Raw genomic sequence first — 19,494 nt, 5'->3', positions numbered from 1 at the left:
TCGCAGGTACGCTAATGGATCTATGAATGTAAAAATATGTAAAAGTACTCTTAAATCATATGTTTATATTTCAGGATCGTAAACTGAAGGTCGAAGGCGATGCTGATGAAAGTAAGTACAACATTGTACTCATTTTCATACAAGTGGAGAGCCCATGTACAAAATACAAATAATGTTACGTCACGGTGATGTAGAATGTTGTTTTATGGAGCAAATGAAAAGCGGCAGGCACGAGGATCCAATTTAACAGTTACCTAATGTTAAATATGCAGCCTCACATGTCAAACATGTCGCGATGGATGCTGACCCGTGAAGATCCGGGTTAGAATTGATCTTCAGCAACCAATGCTTGTCGTAAGAGGCGACTAACGAGATCGGGTGGTCAGGCTGGCTGACTTGGTTGACACATTGTAATCGTATCCCATTTGCGTAGATCAATGCACATGCTGTTGATCACTGGGTTGACTGGTCCAGAAATGATAATTTACACACCGCCGCCATATAACGGGAATATTGCTGAGGCGCCGTTAAATCGTCAATCGTGATGGATGCTAGTTTCAGAAACAGTCGTTAACTGTTTGGCTCTTTGAATTCAGTGGTTTGCAGAGTTGCTTCCCTTTGGTGCGTCACAAACCTGTGATCGCGGGTTCGAAAGACCTGAACTAGTTAAACCTAACTCACTAACTCACTCACTGACACCTATACAAGTTTGCAGACAGTGTTTTAATGATGCTGCGAAATCCTTAACTTGTACTTCACTGGGACCCGTTCCACAGACCGATCGTAGTATTACGACAGTCGTAACTCAGTGTTAAAGTATGTGAGTTACGATCACCTTAGCGCTACGAACGCTTTGTGGAACGGGCCACTGCTGACATATCTGGAAATAATGCGTAAGGAGAGAGTTTGAATATTTTCCACAATTATTCTGAGGACAATAAAAATGAGAACACCACATCATCGTCGTGTTCCTTTATATACTTTCAGATTTTCACCGACAACGCGATACAAGCGGAAAAGAATAAATGAACCCTTTATGTGTTCCCTTCTTTGGCTCCTTCAACATATCTATATATACTCATGGAAACAAATAAGGGAACACATGAAAGTAGAAGTGTTCCTATATTCTTTTCCAGGATATTCACTAGATATGAATTGTACTGTGGGTGAAATCCTGGAAATAAATAAAGGAACGATTTTACTTTCATGAGTTCCTTTATTCGTTTCCATGGGTATATATCTAATGTTCTTGTTTACGAAGTTGTTTGTTGAAATTGCGCAGAAAAAAAAGAAGTGATATGGGTAACGGCACTTGGTTAGCCGGAAGGTCTTGTCGATGGGTCGAAACTCCTGGGTGCCGTTGTACAAAACAACCTTAGCGCTAAGACTACCTTGAGTCTATTGTAAGGTATCGGAGTTACGGTCACCTTAGCGCTAAGCTCGCTTTGTACAACGATACCCTGGTCCATAGGCACTGACCATGGATTTTCCACGGATCATATAAAGAAATGAACCACCAATGCATCGTTGAACTAATTACCTCACTCACCTTTCAGAGAGGATGTCGCTGGATGTCCGTTTCTCAGGAATCTTGCACATACTGGACAAAGCTGAACGGGTAGGAACAGACAATAGTTTTTACCAATTCTTTGTGTGTCCCGTAGGTTTGCCAGAAACCTAACAGTGTGGGTTCAAATCCCATTTAGCCCCGATTACGTTTCTAGTTGGGTATGTCACTTGTTTTATGAAAGTGACGAACGTCTAATATTTGCAACAGTTCTTGTGATCGGGTGGTCAGGCTCAATGACTTGGTTGACCTAGGCATCGTACCCCAATTGCGTAAATCAATACTCATGATGTTGATCACTGGATTGTCTCGTCCAGGCTCGATCATTTACAGACCGTTACCATTGTAGCTGCAATATTGCTGATTGAGGCGGCGTTAAACAACAAACAAACAAACAAACAACAACAACAATCACTTCTAGCGTTTTCCTGATACAACGGAAATGCTGTTAGCAGTGGCTTTAAACAAAACTCACTCACAAACTTCTTATTTTGTAAAATGAAGGCTTGGGTCCCAGTAAAATGTGTCCTCACCGAGAAGGCGCTGATTTACAGCCCTAAGGATGACTACGAAGGCGAGGATTTCGAAGATGATGGCGATGCCGAAGAATATGAGGTATGTTTTGTATGGTTCATGATTTACTCAGGGTGTTTGGGGGCGGTGGGGTAGCCTAGTGGTTAAAGCGTTGGCTAGTCACGCCGAAGGCCCGGGTTCGATTCCCACATGGGTACAATGTGTGAATCCATTTCTGGTGTCCAACGCCGTGATATTGCTAAATATTGCTAAAAGCGGCGTAAAAGCATACTCACTCACTTAGGGTGTTTGGCCAGAAACCCTTGTCTTCCACTTTGTTTCAGATTCGAGCTGATTTTTGTAGTTACCCGCGGAAGGGTGGCTTGTTTTAGTGGGTCGCAACCACTTTTCTGAATTGCCTCCCTTAGTCTTACACATGTATATATCAGTGTATCGTTGATCCGATCTATATTCGTTGGTTTCACCGAACTTAGTGGCCTTGTTGCTGAAACCTGTGGTCTAAACCCAGGTCTCCTGGCAATGTTTCTAAGTCTGTCAGCACGATATCATTGCTCATGGAACCCGTGAAGATCCGGATTAATCATCAGCCATCCATGCTTGTCGTAAGAGGCGACTAACGGGATCGGGTGGTCAGGCTCGCTGACTTGGTTGACACATGTCATCGGTTCCCAGTTGCGTAGATCGATGTTCATGCTGTTGGTCACTGGATTGTCTGGTCTAGACTCGATTATGCGGAGACCGCCGCCATATAGCTGGGGTATTGCTGAGTGCGGCGTAAAACAACTAACAAACAAAACAAAACCATTGCTCATGGAATGGTAGACAGGCATGATACACCTCCGTCGTGACATAGTTGACTCACTCCCACCCACCAGATATTCACTCACTCACTCATCTTGTCAGGACTACGACAGCGACGAAGAGAATATTGAGATGGAACCATGGTACCATGGCAGGCTGTCGCGGGGACGGCGGGAAGCAGAGGAACTACTGAAGGAACAGAAATATCACGGTGATGGCACCTACCTAGTCAGAGACAGCGACAAGGAACCAGGATACTCCGTATCATTTTGGTAAATATGCATCGTATGTTTCACACAAAGCATGTCTTGTTTTATGATTTCATATTACACTATATAAGTGAATGTTATAGTTAAGTGCGGGGTGTTACACTCTAGATGGATGTTAAAGTTAATTATAAGTGCGGGATGTTACAGTATATAAATGGATGTTGAAGTTGAGTGTGGCATATTACAGTATATGAATTGATGTTAAAGTTAAGTGCGGCATGTTACACTCTAGGTGGATGTTAAAGTTAAGTGCGGGATGTTACAGTATATAGATGGATGTTAAATATGCATCGGATGTTTCACACAACCTTTGTCCAAGCATGTCTTGTTTTATGATTTCATATTACACTATATAAGTGAATGTTATAGTTAAGTGCGGCATGTTACAGTATATAAATGGATGTTGAAGTTGAGTGTGGCATATTACAGTATATGAACTAATGTTAAAGTTAAGTGCGGCATGTTAGATTATGTAAGTGAGTGTTATATTTAAGTGCGGCATGTTTCAGTTTATATGTGGATGCTAAAGTTAAGTCCGGCATGTTACATCATATACGTGAGTGTTAAAGTTAAGTGCGGCATGTTACAGAATATAAGTGGATGCTAAAGTTAAGTGCGGCATGTCATTGAATGTTACAGTTAGGTGCGCAAGTTACACTATGTAAGTGGATGTTAAAGTTAAGTGCGGTACATTACAGTATAGAAGTAGATGCTTAAGTTAAGTGCGGCATGTTGCAGTAGATAAATGGAGGCTAAAGTTGAGTGTGTCATATTACAGTATGTGAATTGATATTAAAGTTAAGTGCGGTATTTTACATTATATAAGTTAGTTTTAAAGTTAACTGCTGCATGTTACAGTATATAAGTGAATGCTAAAGTTAACTGCGGCATGTTACATTCTATAGATGGATGTTAAAGTTAAGTGCGTCATGTTACATTCTATAGATGAATGTTAAAGTTAAGTGCGTCATGTTACATTCTATAGATGGATGTTAAAGTTAAGTGCGGCATGTTACATTCTATAGATGGATGTTAAAGTTAAGTGCGTCATGTTACATTCTATAGATGGATTTTAAAGTTAAGTGCGGCATGTTACACTCTATAGATGGATGTTAAAGTTAAGTGCGTCATGTTACATTCTATAGATGGATGTTAAAGTTAACTGCGGCATGTTACACTCTATAGATGGATGTTAAAGTTAACTGCGGCATGTTACATTCTATAGATGGATGTTAAATATGCATCACATGTTTCACACAACCTTTGTCAAAGCATGTCTTGTTTTATGATTTCATATTATGAGAAAAGCTGAGAAGTTTCCGATATATACCATTATGGTTGATTAACTGTTAGACTGATGCATTGTTGAGTGTATGAATGTGTGTTTTAGTCTGTGGTGGCATGTTTGAGTGTATGACTGCGTAAGTCAGTATTTCTTTGCATGTTTGCGCGTATGACTGTGTTTCAGGCTGCACGGCAAACCGAACCACTGTCGGATTCAGTCACGCGTTGACGAAGACTGGACAAAGATGTACTACTTCAACGACAGTACGTGCAAATCGACCGTGAAGGAACTACTCGAGTACTACAAGGAAAATCCATTATATCTCGCCACCAACAAGTCAGTCCTACTAAAGGAGTCAGTCTACCACCCACCCGACTACATCAAGCAACCGTGAGTCGAGATTGTATAGGTATACTGAGGGGCAAAAGAATATATACATTTGAAATTTGATTTTACCACAATTAGACAAACCTTATCGACATGTACAATGTTGAAAGCCGTACAGACAGTTTATGTACAATATAATTAACTCGGAGAGCTTATATTTGGTCTATTAAATGCAAAGTACATTCCTACCTCCAACCGATCAGTCCCGGGATCTGCCGGTTTAAAATGTTTTTGTTTGTTTTGTTTGTTTGTTGTTTAACTCCGCAGTCAGCAATATTCCAATTATATAGCGGCGGTTTGTAAACAATAATAGAGTCTGGTACAGACAATGTTGTAAACTGTAATACTGCGGTAAATTGTAATAAGAATTGCGCTTTTCTATTACAATTTACCACAGTCTTATTACAACTTACAGCGGTTTATTACCGTGTTATCAACAAGGTGCCTGGTAATGGGTTATTTTACGAAAGTCAGACCTTAAAACTCCAGGGCCTAGATTTTCGAAGCTCTCTTAGCGCTAAGATAGTCGTAAGTTAATGTTAATGTATGTCACTTACGACTGTCTTAGCGCTAAGACAGCTTCGAAAATCTAGGCCCATGATTACATCAATAGTGACATAAGTACCTGTAGTAGTTTGAGATCGTTAGCAATTGCAAGGCAGCTCATTACATCAACTCAGAAATGCAATTGATGCACTTTAGGTTAATGATGGCTACATGTCGCGTTAAGGATGACCACTGCACTTGCTCGAAGTGGAAGATGGTTACTATGAAATGCTCATTCAAACCGGGACAATTCCTGACCACTGTTGCCCTAAATATAGCAGGCATTGGTCATTGTAAATCCTCGTCAAGCGTTGTCAATCCTGGTCAGTCATTGCCAATCATGGTCAATCATGGTCAATCATGTCATTCCTGGTCAATCATTGTCAATCCTGGTCAGTCATTGTCAATCCTAGTCAGTCATTGTCAGTCCTGGTCAAACATTGTCAATCCTGGTCAGTCATTGTCAATCCTGGTCAATCATAGTCAATCCTGGTCAATCATGTCATTCCTGGCCAATCATTGTCAATCCTGGTCTGTCATTGTCAATCATTGTCAATCCTAGTCAATCATTGTCATTCCTGGTCATTCCTTGTCAATCCTAGTCAATCATTGTCATTCCTGGTCAATCAATGTCAATCCTTGTTCTACAGATGGTACTTCAGCAGTGTTAACAGACGGGCTGCTGAGGAAATGCTCAGAAGAAATCCGGAGGATGGCCGCTTTCTTGTGCGACCAGGATCGGCAAGGGATACTTTCGCTCTTTCCTTCAGGTACAGTTTCGTTACTGTCTTATTGTGATGAAGATAAGACGAAACTGTGGTCGTAGGAATATATTTGCATGTTTTCCGTGAATACTTTCTTTTATTATATATTTAAGTGCGAAAGACTTTCTGGGATTGCCGAGTTTAAGAAAGTGACAGAAATTTGATATGTTTACTGCGGTGAAACTATCGCTTTGCCGGAGCTACTTCATGCCTCACCACAGTTTTCTGTCCTCAAAGCCAATGTACAATGGCTGATGTCCAACCCTCAGCGACGTAAACTCGCCCTGATCTGCTGAGCGCCGAGTCAGTGCACCCGAATACCGAATCATGTCTTATCAAAGTCATGAACAGTCTTCAATTTACAGTTAGAATTCGATAATTGAATTTCCTCGGATTAAAATGTTTAGATTATATTAAACAAAATTGGAAGCAAATAATAAATAGAATGTTTCATGTGTCCTGTGAAATATAATATTTCTGCCATCTGGTGACGTGAGTGAGTTTAGGTTTACGACGCTTTAGCAATATTCCAGCTGAGTCACCAGTTACCAGGGGACACCAGAAATGGGCTTCACACATTGTACCCATGTGGGGAATCGAACCCGGGTCTTCAGCGTGATGAGTGAACGCTTTAACCTCTAGGCTACCCCACCGCCCCTCTGTACACAACTATTGAAAGTATCGCGTCATCGTGTCTAATCTGTTTTTCAGATATCACGGCAAAATTCGACATTTCCGTATCAGTAGGCAGGGAGGACCGTTTGTGCTTGGGCTGTACAGGTTCTGCAGCCTGGTGAAGCTAGTGGACTTCTTCAAGAAGACCCCATTGTACAGAAAGATGAAACTAGGGAGGCCGGCAGTAGGGGCGACTACCGATGAACAGGTAAATGTTGTTATATTCGCTAGATTCACTCTTAAATATAGTTGTGCAGACTACATTGTCAACAGGTAAACATAGAAATACATAGACTACATTGTCAACAGGTAAATATAGTTCTGAGGACCATATTGTCGGCAGGTAAACTGAGTTACATAGACTAAATTGTCAACAGGTAATCGTAGTTCAGCAAACCATATTGTCGGCAGGTAAACTGAGGTACATAGACTACATTGTCAACGGGTAAATTATAGATCTGCAAACCATATTGTCGGCAGGTAAACTGAGTAACATAAACTATATTGTCAACCGGTAAATATACTTAGGGCCATATTGTCGGCAGGTAAACTGAGTTACATAAACTATATTGTCAACCGGTAAATATACTTAGGGCCATATTGTCGGCAGGTAAACTGAGTTACATAAACTATATTGTCAACCGGTAAATATACTTAGGGCCATATTGTCGGCAGGTAAACTGAGTTACATAAACTATATTGTCAACCGGTAAATATACTCAGGGCCATATTGTCGGCAGGTAAACTGAGTTACATAAACTATATTGTCAACCGGTAAATATACTTAGGGCCATATTGTCGGCAGGTGAATACAGTCGCCTCTTACAACCTTTACAAGTTGCTGTGCTCCTGTTTATTACCCAGAATCTCCACAGGCTATGCATGCTCAGAATATCAACCACCTTTACATAAACACCAGATTATTTACAGGTCGCCGTAATACTGTTGGACAAACACTGACTGTATGTTTTTCAGGCTGACGACTGTGACATCTACGGCTGCAGCATATACAGCGACCCCAACAGTCCCGAGGGTCTCAGCATGGTAAATTATTGTAGACTGAGGGAAACAAATAGGGAGCACCACTTCATGGCAGTGCTCCTTTATATATTCTCAGATTTCCTCCCACAGCGCTATTCAAAGATGATGATGAAAACTGGAAAATATTATCATGAAATAGAATAAGGGAACACAAGAAAGTACAAGTGTTCCTTTATTCTTTTCCAGGTTTCTTAACAAGGTATGTACTGCACTGTGGTTGAAATTATAGGAATGAATAAAGGACTTGTACTTTCATGTGTTCCTTTATTTGTTTCTCTCAGTATATTATCGTTGTCAACACCTCATGTGGTTTCCCTATCATGTTTCTCTTAATGTTGTGACATGTTGTTGTCGAATATGTAAACTCAGTAGACTTAAATGAGTACATATTTAACAAACTTCACAAGCTCAAGGTTATTGTATTATAAGTTCAATATAAACAGCATCAATGCAACGACAACCTTTAGGCTTGAGGATTGGTTAACGTGGCCCATTTTTCTACCGAGAATCCTTACACTACTCAAGGATTCTCAAGTTGCAGAATAAGGCAATTGGACAAAAGTAATCTACGTATGTGGTTACCAGGTGAATGTGAGGGCCTTGTACGACTTCCGGGGTGACCAGCCGGACCAGATGACCTTTCGCAGGGGGCAATCATTAGGAATGTAAAGGAAGAGGACTGTCCATGGTGAGTCTATGTAAACTGATTCTTCTCCTCTCTCTTGACTGTTTGTGAGTGCATGTGTGTGTGTGTGTGTGAGTACATGTGTGAGTGAGTGAGTGAGTGCATGTGTGAGTGTGTGAGTGTGTGTGAGAGAGAGAGAGAGAGAGAGAGAGAGAGAGAGAGAGAGAGAGAGAGAGAGAGAGAGAGAGAGAGTGTGTGTGTGTGTGTGTGTGTGTGTGTGTGTGTGGCTCCTTGTACAAATCCGGACATGAATTTATAAAGTGTGAGCTCATTCAGTTACTATGCTGCAGATTATCATGGTTAAATAACTAAGACATATAATACTGACGCCAAGCCAAGCCGGGCCTTGTTTTTGCTCTGTACGCCGGTTTAATGTTGAATGAGTGAGTGAGTGTGTGAGTATTAGTTGCATTTAGCTACATTCCAGCAATATTCCGGGGGCGCCAGAAATGGGCTTTGTACCCACGTGGGAATCGAACCTGGGTCTTCGGCATGACGAGCGAACGGTTCAACCATTAGGCTACCCCATCGTCCGCTTAATGTTTCAAGAGCTGGATATATATCTTACAATAGTGTCAAAATCAACCAATGTAGGGTCGTATTTTGTGAGGACGTGATTATTCCAATCAGGTGGAAAGGGGATCTCGGCGACATGCGACAGCTTTTGTTCCCTGCTAACTACGTTGAGGTCATGCCAGAGAAGGAGAACGAGAAAACAGATCTGGAGAAGGAGAGCGGCATCATTGAACTCGCAGGCGGCATCGTTGGTAGGTACAACCACTGCAGGAAACATGAGTACAGTTTTATGCCGTTTGTCGATTGATTGTCGGTCACTTTCACAGATTCGCGCGTTATACACATGTTGAGACTCGAACTCGGCTTAGTAAGCGAACACCTTACCACCTGGAGTAATCATATATATTCGATAAGACTGAAACATTTGACATATATACAGTATGCATCTACATGCTTTTTACTGTGATCATACAACCCGTTGCATATGCCAAAGTCTCCGTTAAACCCTTCGGACTATTAACTGAATTCGACTTCCAGTTCCACATATCTGAGGTAAATGAATCGGACACTGAGTTTGACACAACCAAACATTCAACCTATCCAATATTTGCTGGAGTTTGAGTATGTGCTGTATTTAGTGGATAACGAGATACTCATCTAATCAAACATTATGTTGTTCTGACCCGTGAAGATCCGTGTAAGAATTGATCTTCAGTAACCCATGCTTGTCGTAAGAGGCGACTAACGGGATGGAGTTAGGCTCGCTGACTTGGTTGACACATGTCATCGTATCCCAATTGCGTAGATCAATGTTCATGCTTTTGATCACTGGAATATTTTGGTCCAGACTCGATTATGTACAGACTGACGCCATATAGCTGGAATATTGCCGAGTGCGGCGTAAAACAACAACCAATCAATCAATATGGTGTTCTGTCTGTCCTCATCAACGATCACACACCGAGAGCAGGAAAATGTCTGCTCCTCGCACTGAAGCAGAACATGGAAAGTAGCTGTAGTTGAAATTCTTCTTCCTATTGTATAAAATGTAGTTGATATTGAACTCGTGGTGTTGTCAAAGGGGTTTTCCATCCAGTTATTTGATGTCCACAGTCTGTGTTGTGTCTTCTCGAAACAATTGATTCACAATCATCGAGAATTTGGGGATGTGGATGCAAAAAGTATTTTTCTTCCTGTTAAAATATGTGCTTCTATTTCAGAAATCTCTCCGGAGGTTGAAGGCAAAAAGAATGTTCTCAACGTATTCAGCAACAACACAGCCAAGCCTTTTGTCATCGGTTTCGACCACCATCGAGAAATGGCGGACTGGGGTGACGCCATCACAAGCATTGTTGCTGCACTAGAAAACAGAGTACGTACATCATCGTCATCATCATCATCATCATCATCATCTTCGTCGTTATTTGATTGATGTCTGGGTGTTGGTATCAGGGTTTACAGCAAATGTTAAACACACAAAAAAATATCATGCTTCTTTAGGTATTTGGTACATATTACAATAGTGTATTTTGCCAGATAATTCGAGCTGATTTGAGGTGATTGTCGCGCCTCCAAATCGGGTAGTCGTGATTTAATGATGAATTTGAATACACGTGTGTGTTGCGTTGAAGTCGAAACGTACTATATATTTTCGTTGTTTTTATCCATCCATCTCTGTGAGTGTATCCATATATTACTTTCAAAGGTGTGGGTACATCCCAGAATTCCATGCAGCAGGTACAGTACCTCTGCCACAGGGCAGAGAGATCGTCACATCTTGCACAGTCCATTCGATACATTGCATACAACTCTTAAATTATTGACGAGACTACACATGTCATTAAATATCTTTAATAGAATGAAAGGGCGCTGGGGTAGCCTAGTGGTTAAGCGTTCACTCGTCATGCCGAGAACCCGGCGCTAAACATCCCCCAGGTGTACATTACTACATTATAACTATCTGCTGATGACGTTCTTGGGAAAATGTGAAGGGAACGTCCGAAGCCCCCCCCTAGTTTCTTTTCGGTTGGGGCTGTGGGGTAGCCTAGTGGTTAAAGCGTTCGATCGTCATGCCGAAAGCCCGGGTTCGGTTCTCCACGTGGATACAATGTTTGTTACCAATTTATGGTGTCCCTTGCCATGATATTGCTGGAATATTGCTAAAAGCGGCGTAAATATAAACCAACTCACTCACTCTTCAATAGAAAGTACGTTAAGGGAGAAAATATCCTAAAACGAGTAACACTATTTCGACTTGCGTAGCGGTCCGTTGTTTACGGCTCCACGTGCTTTCATCGAAGCATCATGGAGAGCAAGCGCTGCAGTAACTGTGATGTACAGTACAACATGAAATTATTGAGATTTAAGATTGTAATTTAAAAAAAAAAATTCACTCATTACTCACGTATTAAATGTGAATATAAGCAGAACATAACTCCAGATTCAAAGACAGGTGAACAGTTAGTCTTTTGTCACGTCATCATGGGCAGCAATGCAGGCTTCAATGCGGCGGGGCATACTACTGAAGTTAGAAAGTCGTGGTCCATGCTGTCCCAATATCGGACCACCTCTTCTTTCAGCAATATTTGTCAGATTTTTCTTATTGACACTTTCCTTCATAAGTCCCCAAACATTTTCTATTGGATTTAGGTCAGGGCTATAGCTTGGCCAATCTAATAATGTCATATTTTGGGTCCGAAACCGGGCCTGTGAATGCTTTGAACGATGTTTTGGGTCGTTGTCCTGCTGGAAAATCCAAACATTTCCATAGAACACGTGAGCAGATGGAAGTAAATGTCCCTCGAGAATATCTGTGTACCGCTCACTGTTCATATTCCCTTCAAATACACAGAGGGGCGTTGCCCCTAACACAGATATGCCACCCCACACGTTAAATTTTGGACTGTACTTTGGGCGCTGATACAAAGGTTTTTCAGTTTGTTTGGTCCAGAATTTCAGTGTATTAGGAAATAGCCACACAGAACTTACATCTGAGAAAATCACATTGTCCCTGTTAAAATTTCTATGCTGTACGCACCAGTTGAACCTTCACTCCTTTTGTTCAGGTTTCATGATCGATGATGGAATTCCTCGACTTTTCATGCATGCAGCTCAGTTCTAATTGTCTCCTTACAGACAGCCACACTTCCTCTATCAATTATATCCAGCCTTAAGTTTTCTAAACTCCTGTTTTTAGAAACAAGAATACCAAGCCGCCTCCTGTCACCGACAGTCAATTTTTTGGGCCTACCTGCGCCTCCCTGGTGCTCAATGCCATATCCATTTGCAATATTTTTCAAAACACGATAAACAGTGGACAAAAAAGATGCCTGTTCTACTTGAAATCACTTTAGCTGATCTGATGTCCTTGTTGTAATACTCTAAAATCAACTTCCGCTTCTCTAAATCATCCATACTGAGAATCACTGAAAATGTCGTCTGCTAGCAAGTAAACAAAGGGGGATAACTCTTCACAAACTAATGAAAAAGGATTAACGGAGTTGTGTCTTTTGAATGAAACCAAGCACTTGATAGCTGGTCAAGGTTGTTTATACTAGAAATCCAATTAAACATATTCCTCAAATTCTCAATAATTTCTGGTCATACTATATAATATGTATTTTGAATCTCGCAGTTGTAGAAGAATATTGATATAACAATGTAAAACAATATGAAGAGCGCACAAAAAGCTTGCATAAGACAGGCGTCTTCTTTGTCCGGTCACGTGATATGCAAATTAGCCTGCAGCAGTGATTTTATACAAAGTCATTACTGCGCCGGCGTGTGCGGTCATCACATACACCTCATTTCCGGTTCCGTCGCTATGGTTAACGCAGGACGAACATAGGATCGGATGGTATGAAATCATTGCTACTGCTTTCAACCACTGTTTTGTCTGGGGCGGTGGGGTAGCCTAATGGTTAAAACGTCGCTCGTCACGCTGAAGACCCAGGTTCGATGCCCCACATGGGTACAAGGTCTGAAGCTGGTATATTGCTAAAAACGCGTAAAACCTACTCAATCACTCACTCACTGTTTTGTCTGGTCCGGTTACGTTAAGGCCACCATTTCAATGCTGGAACATTGAAATAGTGGCGTAAAGTATAATTCACTCACTCTGTTACCATGCATCATTTTTCGTCAGGATCGGAAGATATCTGCACAGGAAGGTAGAGACAATAGAGCTGCAGAGTTGTCGGACCTTGTCGTCTACTGTCAAGCCGTACCTTTCGACACAAAGAGTAGGTTTTCTGTTATTATATTTATTTCATTTATCATTATTATGCAGTCTTATGCTACTTCACGGTGGAATACAGTGAAAATGTCGATTTAAAGAAACATTATTCATAACTATTTGGGTTTTCTTAATATGCTTTAAAATTACTTTGTTTTAGCCTTTGTACGTACCGTTTGGAATACTTTATGATTGCTTTCCAACAACTTATGATGATTCACTTGTAAAAAGCAAGAATGTATTTAAGAACGGGAATTACTCATGGAATATTCCCTTAATCAGGCTTTCCTTAGACCCGACTTCATTTCCGGTACGCGGGGATTCTGGGTACGTCTGTATGTCCGGCAGCCTGTGTTTGGTCGGCTGGTCAGGCTCGCTGACTGAGCGCAACCCCTTTCGATGCTCATAATGTCAACCTCTAGATTATCCGTCCCAGACTCAAATTTAACGGTACCGCCGTTATTAGCTGGACGACGTTGAACGTTGACGCTGGAGTGTGACGTTGAAAAGTATATTCCGATTGTTAAACACAATATAGATTTAGATTAAAAAGTTCATTGTGTTTTTGTAGATATTCCTGGCAGACATTCGGAAATGTCGTCTCTGTCCGAAGTGAAGGTTGCAGCTTTTCTCGCCGCTGAAAGAATAACAACGATTACAAAGTATCCTTTTGCGAAGCCCCTTAGAGACAATACGGACTCGCTACGGGAATTATGGGTTTCTGTCCTCCGCAAATAAACTTGTGTTAATTCACGGGGAACAGATGATACGGATAGGGTATTTTATATATACTATTCACACTTTGCTAAGGATCAAATCATGGATTCAACAGAAAACTATGATGTGGGGTCAAATTGGATTTAAATATCTAAGCTTATTGTAAGCATGGATCTTAGGTTTCAGTGTGTCATTTCATCTTGTGGATCCCATACCTTCGATTGACAGGTGTTGTGTATTTGTCAGTGACTCGTTCCATGATTTGCCAAATGGTGGATTGGTGCCATGAAAACAATTTATATGGTTACTCATGAATCACGTGGACAAGGTTAGATTAAAGTGACTGTTTGCCTAAAGAGGGCTTACCATTTTATTATTTATCCAGTTTTAAATGGATACAATTTCAAATTATGAATCTACGTTTAAGTAAAGATGTGAATTTTTGTTATCCTTAGCAAAGTGTGAGTAGAATATTAATCATTGATACTTCGAGAGAGTAAATGAGGAAACACCCTGGGGGGTAACTGACGGCAACATATTGCTTAGACAGAACAGGGCCCCGTTCCTCAAAGCGATCGTAGCGCTACGACAGTCGTAAGTCTATGTTAAAGTAAGTGTACACAGGATGGCGGGATGGTTTACGTGGAAGATTGTACAGTTTTCATGATGGAATTACAAAATATACATGTTCTTGTTCGTTTACAGTTAAAGGTCACATGCAACCAAAAAATCAAACATAATTAAAACACAATTATCACTTCTTCATGACATATAATATACATTGCTGATTATGAAAAAACAAATAAACAAAATTATAAGCGTATAATCGCAAATCAAAAGTGCAATATTTTGTACTTGGGTTTACCTCCCTCGAAACGAAGCAGCCGGGATACCGAACCCAGTCAGAGCGGGTGGGTGTGCACTCAAGTGTAACGTCTGGTTCATTAGCAGATGCCGCCTTCACGGGTCATTGTGTGTGTATATATAGAAAGTTGGGTTTTGTAAATACATGCTCATTTTTTGTGTATAACATTTTGAAATCAACAGACATCATAACATGTCATGTGTTCAAGTATCACACCTGCCTGTCTGTGTAATTACATAATGTGACAGAGACCGAACTCGGGCCATAAATCAATGCGTTTTGTTTATGGTGTATAGCCTGATTGGTGTTAAGTTCAAATTGCATGTGGTCAGTGATCGCAGTTGTGTATTGAATATTGTCATTAGCAGACAGGCAGGCAGACACACTGGTGTCAATAAAACAAGACTTTGAGTTTTGTCTGTGACTGCGACATATCTATATCACAGTTAGAAATCGTGTCAACTCTAAATAATGACATTGCTTTTAAGTATCGAACTGAGAAAGTGTCTCGGTAAGAAGAACGTGTGGTGAAATAGACAAATGAAACTATATAAAAAGTTTATTTACTGTCATAACATACAAAAAACTCGCGCCTGTGAGATATCAACAAAACATTATGAAACTAGCTCACACCAAAGCCTTCACCGAGTATTCACCAGACAGCCCACTTCCAAGTTGCGCGAACCTATTTCACTGCGCACGTGCTATGAGCGCAGCCAGCTGTTGAAACCCGTATTCCCCAGAAAAGTCTGGGGAAAATTAGTGAAACGTTTGAACTCCGATTTCGCGCGTTGTTTTTCATCGCGTTATTTTTCAACTTTATAAGTTGAATTTGCATTTTTGACGATTTGTTTCGGTAAGTCCATACCGAAAGGTATCAGAATCTGCAAAGTTGTGTTTTACGTTGCATGTGACCTTTAAATAACGACTCGGTGCGTCACGTAATGCCGAAGCATGATAATAAAGCTGATGTTTATGATGCGGAACAGTGACTATCACTACACAAATTAAGAAACTTGAAGGTGCTCTCACTCTTTGAATGAAACAGCTGTCTTCAGAATAAATGAAATGAGTTTTCGAAAAAGTTCTTTGAACTTACAATTTTGACTCTTACAAAATCAGGAAAAATATGATTTAAAGGTATCAAATAACACAACTTGATATTAATTAAATCTTTTTAATAATGTTTGCACCATTTTATCTCTATTTCTTTAATTTCCAACCTATTTGCTAAACTTAACTCATGAATAAAGCTTGGAATTAACATTTTTTTTTTTTTAAATTGTGTTTGGGGCGGCCATCTTGGATTTAGCCTCGTTCTGAGTCTGAGCTACCAAACTGAGATGTCCATCATACATTTTTGATATATGGAGACATAAAGGAATGTCAAAAAAACCCACTAAGACGTTTGGTACCTCTGAGTGGTACCAATATGTCAATTTCAGCTCCTGGCTCCTGTCCTTAGAGTCCTTACGTTATTTTACAGTTGTGGGTGTTAGCAAAGTCTGTTTCCTAAATATTCCCTTAACAGTACAAGCTACAACTGCTACCAGGTCAGCAGGATATTCCCGAAGTTCACACGCATTGGATCTGATAATTATGACCCTGTCCCGATGTGGATTGGTAGTTGCCAGATGGTTGCTCTGAACTACCAGACGCCCGACAAGCCCATGCAGCTCAACCAGGGCTGGTTCCGACAAAACGGAAAGTAAGACCATCGTAGTTTCAGTTACGAAACTGAAGAAATTATGCTTGACGACACGTTGTGAATTCACAACCATCAAGCAGTTTCTCAGACACTTCCTTAATTTCTATTGAAAACAATGATTTGTTTTCGAGAAAATACTAGGAAGATAGTAAACCTTTTATTACAGGATTTTTAAATGAACTCATCTACCAATATAATTAAACCTTGAGACTAAATGAATGATTGTTACTCAGCCTGACCATCACAGTAAGTAGGATCTACCAATATAATTAAACCTTGAGACTAAATGAATGATTGTTACTCAGCCTGACCATTGCAGTAGGTAGGATCTACCAATATAATTAAACCTTGAGACTAAATGAATGATTGTTACTGAATGATTGTTACAGCCTGACCATTGCAGTAGGTAGGATCTACCAATATAATTAAACCTTGAGACTAAATGAATGATTGTTACTCAGCCTGACCATTGCAGTAGGTAGGATCTACCAATATAATTAAACCTTGAGACTAAATGAATGATTGTTACTCAGCCTGACCATTGCAGTAGGTAGGATCTACCAATATAATTAAACCTTGAGACTAAATGAATGATTGTTACTCAGCCTGACCATTGCAGTAGGTAGGATCTACCAATATAATTAAACCTTGAGACACAATGAATGATTGTTACTCAGCCTGACCATTGCAGTAGGTAGGATCTACCAATATAATTAAACCTTGAGACTAAATGAATGATTGTTACTCAGCCTGACCATTGCAGTAGGTAGGATCTACCAATATAATTAAACCTTGAGACTAAATGAATGATTGTTACTCAGCCTGACCATTGCAGTAGGTAGGGATCTACCAATATAATTAAACCTTGAGACTAAAATGAATGATTGTTACTCAGCCTGACCATTGCAGTAGGTAGGATCTACCAATATAATTAAACCTTGAGACTAAATGAATGATTGTTACTCAGCCTGACCATTGCAGTAGGTAGGATCTACCAATATAATTAAACCTTGAGACACAATGAATGATTGTTACTCAGCCTGACCATTGCAGTAGGTAGGATCTACCAATATAATTAAACCTTGAGACTAAATGAATGATTGTTACTCAGCCTGACCATTGCAGTAGGTAGGATCTACCAATATAATTAAACCTTGAGACACAATGAATGATTGTTACTCAGCCTGACCATCACAGTAGGTAGCAGTAGGTAGGATCTACCAATATAATTAAACCTTGAGACTAAATGAATGATTGTTACTCAGCCTGACCATTGCAGTAGGTAGGATCTACCAATATAATTAAACCTTGAGACTAAATGAATGATTGTTACTCAGCCTGACCATTGCAGTAGGTAGGATCTACCAATATAATTAAACCTTGAGACTAAATGAATGATTGTTACTCAGCCTGACCATTGCAGTAGGTAGGATCTACCAATATAATTAAACCTTGAGACTAAATGAATGATTGTTACTCAGCCTGACCATTGCAGTAGGTAGGATCTACCAATATAATTAAACCTTGAGACTAAATGAATGATTGTTACTCAGCCTGACCATTGCAGTAGGTAGGATCTACCAATATAATTAAACCTTGAGACACAATGAATGATTGTTACTCAGCCTGACCATTGCAGTAGGTAGGATCTACCAATATAATTAAACCTTGAGACTAAATGAATGATTGTTACTCAGCCTGACCATTGCAGTAGGTAGGATCTACCAATATAATTAAACCTTGAGACTAAATGAATGATTGTTACTCAGCCTGACCATTGCAGTAGGTAGGATCTACCAATATAATTAAACCTTGAGACTAAAATGAATGATTGTTACTCAGCCTGACCATTGCAGTAGGTAGGATCTACCAATATAATTAAACCTTGAGACTAAATGAATGATGATTGTTACTCAGCCTGACCATTGCAGTAGTAGGATCTACCAATATAATTAAACCTTGAGACTAAATGAATGATTGTTACTCAGCCTGACCATTGCAGTAGGTAGGATCTACCAATATAATTAAACCTTGAGACTAAATGAATGATTGTTACTCAGCCTGACCATTGCAGTAGGTAGGATCTACCAATATAATTAAACCTTGAGACTAAAATGAATGATTGTTACTCAGCCTGACCATTGCAGTAGGTAGGATCTACCAATATAATTAAACCTTGAGACTAAAATGAATGATTGTTACTCAGCCTGACCATTGCAGTAGGTAGGATCTACCAATATAATTAAACCTTGAGACTAAATGAATGATTGTTACTCAGCCTGACCATTGCAGTAGGTAGGATCTACCAATATAATTAAACCTTGAGACTAAATGAATGATTGTTACTCAGCCTGACCATTGCAGTAGGTAGGATCTACCAATATAATTAAACCTTGAGACTAAATGAATGATTGTTACTCAGCCTGACCATTGCAGTAGGTAGGATCTACCAATATAATTAAACCTTGAGACTAAATGAATGATTGTTACTCAGCCTGACCATTGCAGTAGGTAGGATCTACCAATATAATTAAACCTTGAGACAAATGAATGATTGTTACTCAGCCTGACCATTGCAGTAGGTAGGATCTACCAATATAATTAAACCTTGAGACTAAATGAATGATTGTTACTCAGCCTGACCATTGCAGTAGGTAGGATCTACCAATATAATTAAACCTTGAGACTAAATGAATGATTGTTACTCAGCCTGACCATTGCAGTAGGTAGGATCTACCAATATAATTAAACCTTGAGACTAAATGAATGATTGTTACTCAGCCTGACCACCTGCAGCAGTAGGTAGGATCTACCAATATAATTAAACCTTGAGACTAAATGAATGATTGTTACTCAGCCTGACCATTGCAGTAGGTAGGATCTACCAATATAATTAAACC

At 40.0% G+C, this 19,494-nt stretch overlaps 1 protein-coding gene across 1 annotated transcript in view; it reads left to right on the top strand.

Annotated features, from left to right (window-relative positions):
- LOC124256074 (1-phosphatidylinositol 4,5-bisphosphate phosphodiesterase gamma-1-like) overlaps window positions 1-19,494 on the top strand; it is a 64,289-nt gene that overhangs the window by 34,461 nt on the left and 10,334 nt on the right. The window contains exons 15-29 of the mRNA XM_046690004.1: window positions 75-111; window positions 1,557-1,618; window positions 2,072-2,182; window positions 3,005-3,174; window positions 4,640-4,846; window positions 6,040-6,159; window positions 6,865-7,036; window positions 7,804-7,872; window positions 8,455-8,534; window positions 9,185-9,321; window positions 10,291-10,442; window positions 13,215-13,311; window positions 13,876-13,966; window positions 16,424-16,594; window positions 16,828-16,840. Of these exons, the coding sequence (XP_046545960.1) occupies window positions 75-111; window positions 1,557-1,618; window positions 2,072-2,182; window positions 3,005-3,174; window positions 4,640-4,846; window positions 6,040-6,159; window positions 6,865-7,036; window positions 7,804-7,872; window positions 8,455-8,534; window positions 9,185-9,321; window positions 10,291-10,442; window positions 13,215-13,311; window positions 13,876-13,966; window positions 16,424-16,594; window positions 16,828-16,840 (1,689 nt within the window). The remainder of the gene's footprint in view (window positions 1-74; window positions 112-1,556; window positions 1,619-2,071; window positions 2,183-3,004; window positions 3,175-4,639; window positions 4,847-6,039; window positions 6,160-6,864; window positions 7,037-7,803; window positions 7,873-8,454; window positions 8,535-9,184; window positions 9,322-10,290; window positions 10,443-13,214; window positions 13,312-13,875; window positions 13,967-16,423; window positions 16,595-16,827; window positions 16,841-19,494) is intronic.

The sequence above is a fragment of the Haliotis rubra genome, unplaced genomic scaffold (genome assembly GCF_003918875.1).
Source record: "Haliotis rubra isolate DU_JTF1 unplaced genomic scaffold, ASM391887v1 Scf617, whole genome shotgun sequence".
NCBI lineage: Eukaryota > Metazoa > Mollusca > Gastropoda > Lepetellida > Haliotidae > Haliotis > Haliotis rubra.
The sequence above is the reverse complement of the archived record's forward strand: the minus strand, read 5'-3'. Positions and strand labels throughout refer to the sequence as shown.